Source organism: Lissotriton vulgaris, chromosome 10, assembly GCF_964263255.1.
Source record: "Lissotriton vulgaris chromosome 10, aLisVul1.2, whole genome shotgun sequence".
Lineage (NCBI taxonomy): Eukaryota > Metazoa > Chordata > Amphibia > Caudata > Salamandridae > Lissotriton > Lissotriton vulgaris.
This window is the reverse complement of record NC_141698.1, coordinates 448098264-448104923: the sequence shown is the minus strand read 5'-3', so window position 1 is coordinate 448104923 and position 6660 is coordinate 448098264. Positions and strand designations below refer to the sequence as shown.

General features: G+C 44.3%; 1 protein-coding gene across 1 annotated transcript in view; it reads right to left on the bottom strand.

Moving 5' to 3' along the window:
• Nucleotides 1-3813: 3813 nt before the first annotated feature.
• Nucleotides 3814-6660, bottom strand: part of TELO2 (telomere maintenance 2) — a 603857-nt gene continuing 601010 nt past the window's right edge. Inside the window, exon 21 of the mRNA XM_086941299.1 lies at nt 3814-4403. Within this exon, the coding sequence (XP_086797425.1) occupies nt 4297-4403 (107 nt within the window). The 3' untranslated portion in view covers nt 3814-4296. The remainder of the gene's footprint in view (nt 4404-6660) is intronic.

Below are 6660 nucleotides of genomic sequence, written 5' to 3'. Positions count from 1 at the left end.
GGATAGTCAAGTCCGGGGTGACGGCTTCTTTGGCCAATCAGTTCTCCAGGATTTTCTGGTGTGAACTTAGTTTGCAGACCCACATCCAGGGTTTGTATTGCTGGGGTATCTAGTCTAAGGGAAATAATATGTAACTAATTGTCTCTTTCAGAAATATAGTTCACGAAGGTAGGTAACCAGTTCAATAGTACCACTGTAAAGCCGCTCTTATTACTTAGCTAATTTAGGGACTTGTTTCGCAATGCTTCCCAGGAATCGGGTACAAAACCAAGTAAGGTGGGCACATTAGCCAAACTGACAACATATGGTGTGGCTAGGTCCTATGTGATTTTAGTCCTTTCCGCCGTTCCCTGCGGTGTCCCACTCCGTCACTGTAAATTGGCGTAGCCAGGGAGTTGAGACGAGTGGCCAGAAGTGGAAAGGCATTGATAATCTGCGTCCACAGTAGAGGGTATAGTGCCACCACCGATGTTACCGATTGTGTGCTGCATGGCCCTAGGGCTGGCACTTAAATGTGTAATGGGACAAGCAACTGTGGGTTGAGGAGGAACAGATGGTGCCACGAAAGGAGCCACTCTAGAACTGGACAAAGGTGGTGCAATATTAGAGAAAGCATGGGATTTCAGCAGATCTAAGCAGCTATAGGTGATACTTTAAATCTGTGTTAAACTGGTGACAATGAAGTCCAAGGAGGCCTTGACCATAGATTCTAGGCTTGAAATATAAAACGAAAACTTTTAGGTTCTCTCGTTGGTGAACTAGGGATTGTTGCTCTAGTCTTGTTATGAGTTAGTCTACAAGATCTTACAAGTGCATTTGGATTGCGTGGTGGCAAATCCCACCTTGGATGGTTGCTCTTAGTTGCACATTCTGAGGGCCCTGGCGTACTCATCTGTTTTGAAGGTGGTAGTAGCCTGGTGTCAGGTGGGGAAGTATGAGATGACTTTATATTTGTGGATGGTACACAGGCGGCAGTTCTGTTTGAAACAGCAGCCCGAGGGGATATAATGGGGTAATCGCATGTGCGGTCAAGTAATGGATTAGCTGACTGCCCTTGACTGCAAATGGACAGTTGCCTCTTGATACTGGAGATTTTCTTTTCGATGTCGCCCATGGCCCCAGTTAATAATTTGTGATGGAAGTGCACAGTTACCAGATGGTTTATGTGCTGCCTAGAGGATTTCGATTTAACTGAGAAGTAGGGGAGGTTTATCGTTCCCATTATCAGATGGTTAACATGAGCAGGAATAGAAAGAAGGAGGTCAAGGTTTGTCATTCCGTCTAAGTCTCTAGGGCAAGGGGGAGAAAAGTCAAACATTTACAGTTATGTGACAAAGAGAGGAATTACTAAGTTCAAGGTCAAACAGAGGACCTGTCTCAACCCCCGTAGATTAAACAAATGTGCAGGGCTGATATGGCAAGAAGGGTCAGGCGTCAATAACACACCAACAAGAGCCGGAGAAAGATTGAAGAGCTACTCACAAGTCACATAAGGCACTGCTTGAACAGTTCACTTGTCCGAGGGGCTCAGGAGCAGACGTTAGGGTGTTGGCCCAGCACAGTCTCCTACGGTTGAGGATGGGTGCAGGACGGGCTCGCCCTTGGTCCGGGCGCAGCCGCACAGCTGGACTGATGAAAGTGCTTAATGGGACACAGCTGGTGCACTGATGGGCCTCCTCTACCTGGCCGGATCTGTCCCGGGACTTCGAGTACCCTGCTGGTGCCACTATTCACATCCACAGAGCGCGACTACTGAAAGAGCTGATGGGCCTCCTCTACCTGGCCCTAATGTGTCCTGCTACTTTGAATCCCCTGCTGATGCCGCTCTTTACACCCACAGAGCAGGACTACTGAAAGCGCTGATGGACCTCCTCTACCTGGCCTGTTGTGTCCTGGGACCACGAGTCACCTTCAGGATACCAGTTGCCTTGTACAACCCCTTATGCTGGTTCTACTCGTGGCTCTTTCCTACCAAAGGTGGCGATGCCTTTCTACATCGGCAAAAGAACATTGTTGTTCTGCAATGATTGCACCAAAAAAACTCTTCATTGTGTTCACCAGAGCAAAACATGGGAAAAGCAGTGCAGAAATAGACCATCTCCAGATGGACTATTCTCTATATAAAGATTTGCTAAGCATTGGCCAAAAAGGAAACCCCCTGAAAGTTTGTGGGCTCATTCCATGAGAGCCGAGGCAGTGACCGCTGCGTTAGCCCTGGAGTCCCAGTCTTGGATGTCAGGCTGCTACGTGGGCATCTCTGTGCACATTTACCAAACACAACTGCCTGGACAGTCAGGTCTGTCGCAATGGGCACTTTAAACCATGAAGTCCTGGAGAACCAAATGGGCAATCTATTCACAGACCCCGCCTCTGGGAATATATTGCTTGGGTATCTTATTTTAAGGTAAGGAATCTGCGGCAGGAAGGCTCTGTCAGATGAAAAAGCGTCTTACCTTTGGCACCTCCTTATCTGGTAGAGACTGTAGGTCTTTAGTGTCTGCACACTGGTTCATTGGTTCTCTATGTGGCGCCATGCTTCTGGCATGAAAATGTCATAAATGAAACTGATGTTAGCGTGCTGGGGTGGTGCCGATATAGGCACAGCGCACGTCACATTAGGCACAGCATTAATCAACACCCCCTACTGGCATGCAGAGGTACTGCTCGAAAAGTTCCAGTTCCAGTCTGACACCTGGGGAATATTCTAAGGTAAGGAATCTGAGACTAGATTGAGTCTCTGACAGATAAGGCATTACTTAAGGTAATTACTTGTTCTTTATGTAGAAAGAGATACAAAGATGACAGGGCACAGAAGTGAAAGAAATACCCTGCAGTTCAGTTCGAGTTTAGAAGAAAATGGACAGAGAATAACCTTTACTATAGTGACCATTTTCAACATTTCCCTACTCATAATGATACAGTACATCTTTGAGCATCCTGGTTGAATACCTCTGCTTGTCAATGTGAAATTATTGATATCTTAACTGTGCCTAGTAAAGAACTTAAATGACACCTTATCCTATTCTGCAGACACAAAATTTGTGTCAACTGTGCAACCCTGGAAACCGTGGATATACCAAAAGAGCTCTTCAAATGAGAAAAACACTTACCTGTGTCAATGACAGTAAAATGTTTTAAGGCATCCTGTGCAACACAGTACTATACAACAAAGTTCTTGGGAAAGCTATCACAATGCTTGCCCCTAATTAAACTTGGCATATTCAACAACTTCCATTGGGAGTGACTGCATCAGAGGCATTGACAAAGTGGATACCTGGTGCAAGAGGCAGCAGGCTTTTTGAGAATAAGATGAGACCTAATGCCCTGTGGACTCCGCAGCTGGATTAGTTGTGATGGACAAGAAAAGGGAAGGCTGGTAGCTTTAATGGTAGGTGGTGGAAGAAGCCTGTTACATTCTGCTTCAAACTCAAGTTTTTGATACCTGCGGTATGTAGGGGAAATATTGATGTGTTGTGTTCGGAAGGTATTTAGAGGGACCTAAGGACATTCTGTGTAGGGCATGATACCTACCTGCACATCATTGGAATTCAACCCGACTTGTGCAGATGCTAGTCATGTAAAAAGAGGCCCGCTGCTTTCACCATTGTGTACATCCATTAAACTCCCTAGACGGATATGATGTAATCTGAATGACCTACTTGTATGTGGTGCAAGGTTCTCTCCAGAACCACATGGACTCTGCAATTCTACTGCTAGCCACTAATATATTCTCTTTGACAAGGAAAACTCAAATTTGGTTGATTGCACTCACTTTTCCCTAAATGTTGTGCAAGATCAAGTTCATAAAAAGAAAACAATAATATACGTCTTTATTTTACGTTCTTTTTCAGCATCACTGAAAACTGATTCCATCAGTCTTTTATATTCCACTCTCAATAGATATTCAGTGAGAAGTAGGCAAATGACAGCGTTGACTCCACACAAAACTCTACTGCATGGGTTATTTCACGAGATGGGTAATCTGCAGTTCACTATACACATGAAAGGAAGCAAAATACATTCTGTCCATATGGTGCAGAAAGTCTGGCATAGAGGAAGGCGTATTCAGGACCTCTGACATGGCTAGCTTCTTGTCTGCGTGTGCTGTCCACAAATAGTTTATGCTCTTCTCTCTGCGAGATACTCCAAGTTGTCAGTGGTACTAATAGACAGACCCCAACTGTATTGTGAAATTGATGTTGGGAGCTAACATTCTCCACCGGAGCGTGCCCCCTCACCATAAAAGATGGATGGCAGCTATCTACTCATTGGTGGGATAGTGCATTTAGTCCTCCCTCACTCTGTTTTGCCAGCCTTTAGCCCATGTTTCAGGTTTTCCAATAACAAGAGGCTCTGCAGGGCCAGCTGTCTGCAGTCAGCATCTGTGTCCTTCTCTGCCACATCTGTGGGGAAATAAGGTCACAGGATTAGTGGGAAGAGAGAAAATGAGGAATACATTGTGTATCTTCTACTACCCAAATACAAAAGGAAATATTGTCACATTATCTCACTGAAATGCACAAGAACATAACTCATCTATCCATCTGAAATACTTACACCTGTTCACAAAACCCATTACATCTTCTATCAAAAAAAAAGCATAATTCTTAGAGTCACTCAACTTCCGAGCCAGGGAGGACCATATGGTCTCTATATGGAAAATGCTACTTACCCAGTATGCATCTGTTCTTGGCATATAGAGCTTTGCATAGGTCGCCATCTAGTGTTGGGTCCGGATGTTTGCACTTTGTTTTTCTTCGAAGAAGTCTTTTCCAATTACTAGGTACTTGACTCCTCCCTTCGGTGATAGTGCGCATGGGCATCAAATCCACTGTTAGATTGTTTTCCCGCAGCGGGTGATAATGGAGTTAGTAAGAATAGTAAAAGGAGATGTCCATGAATGCATGTATATAAGTAAGATGTTACAGCAACAGGTATCGGTACCCGGGGAGATGTGTGGGCACATATGACTCTACAGCTCTATATGCCAAGAACAGATGCATACTGGGTAAGTAGTATTTTCCGTTCGAGGCATATGAGCTGTAGATCATATGCTGTGCATAGACTACATAGCAGTTATCTCCCAAAGCGGTGGCTAACCTGTATCTGTTGCAGTAATCTGAAATAGTGTACGTAAAACTGCCAGGCCCACTCTAGCATGTTGTCTTGCTAACACATCTACACAATAGTGTTATGTGAATGTGTGAGGTGTAGATCATGTGGCAGCTTTGCATATGTCATCTATGGCTATATTTCCTAAGAATGCCATAGAATCCCCAGTTTGCGTGCAGAGTGTGCTCTAGGGGGAACTGTTAACATTCGTTTTGCTGTTGCACAGCATATTTAAATGCACTTGATAATCCACCTTGCAATACCTGAATTTGATATGGGATTACCTTTGTGTGGTGGAGGAAAAGCGACACATAGTTGATTTGTGTTACAGAAAGGTTTTCTCCTTTCTATGTAATAAAGCAATGCTGTCTTCACATTTAATGTGTGTAGGGCACGTTCTGCCACTAAATCTGGCTGAGGGAAGAACACAGGTAACTCAACACATTGATTGATATGAAAAGCAGAAATGCCTTTTGGAAGGAATTTAGAATTAGTCAGAAGAACCACTTTATTTTGGTGCATTTGTAAAAAGGGTTCTTCTATAGTTAATGCCTGAAGCTCGCTCACTCTTCTGAGTGATGCGATAGCAAAGAGGAAAGCAACTTTCCATGTGAGAAATTGCAGTTAACATTTATGCAATGGTTCAAAGGGTGGACCAATTAGTCTGATGAGAACAATGTTGAATTCCACACTGGAGCTAGTGGACGTCTCGGGGGAATAACTCTTTTGAGTCCCTCCATAAAGGCTTGGATAATGGGCACACTGAAAATATATAGATGTTGTCTATTCTGGAGGTATGCAGCTATTGCAGCTAGATGTAAGTGTATGGACTTGTACGCTAAATTGGAACATTGTAGATGTAACAAATAACATATAATGTTTTGTACAGAAGCATCAAGCGGGTTGATGTGGTCGTTATTAAAGTATATCACAAACCGCTTCCACTTTGCTGCATAGCAGGCTCTTGTGGTAGGACATCTAGCCTCTTTGATAATATTCATGCAGCCTGGCGGTAGATTAAGATAGCCAAACTCTAAGACTTCAGGAGCCAGATCGCCAGATTGAGTTGACGGGGGTCTGGATGTCATATGTCTCCAGGGATCTGTGTGAGAAGATTGGGAATAAGACATCGTTTTTGGTGAGGAATGTTAGACCTGGCACAGTGGTGTGGGTCTCCCTTCCATTTATGCTGTTGCCTCTTGTTTTTGCTGGTGTTAGATGCTTTGGGCACTGTGCCACTGCTGTCCAGTGCCACAGTGCAAGTGCTCCCTATTGTAAATTAATGTATGGATTAGTGATTTCATGATTGGCTGGTTTGGTTTACCTGTCAGACCTTAGTACAGTGCACCAGGAGTGCCCAGGGCTGGTAATCCAAATGCTGTTAGTGAGTTTACAGCGCTGGTTGTGCCACCGACAGAATCAGCCAGTAAAAGTGTGTCAAAGACCTGTCATTTCAGAGTCTTTGTGCAGTCTGGTACTGCCATGGTGACTGGGCAAATGCACCCACTTGCTAGTCCCTAAATCTTCCCTTTTCTTCATATCAGACAC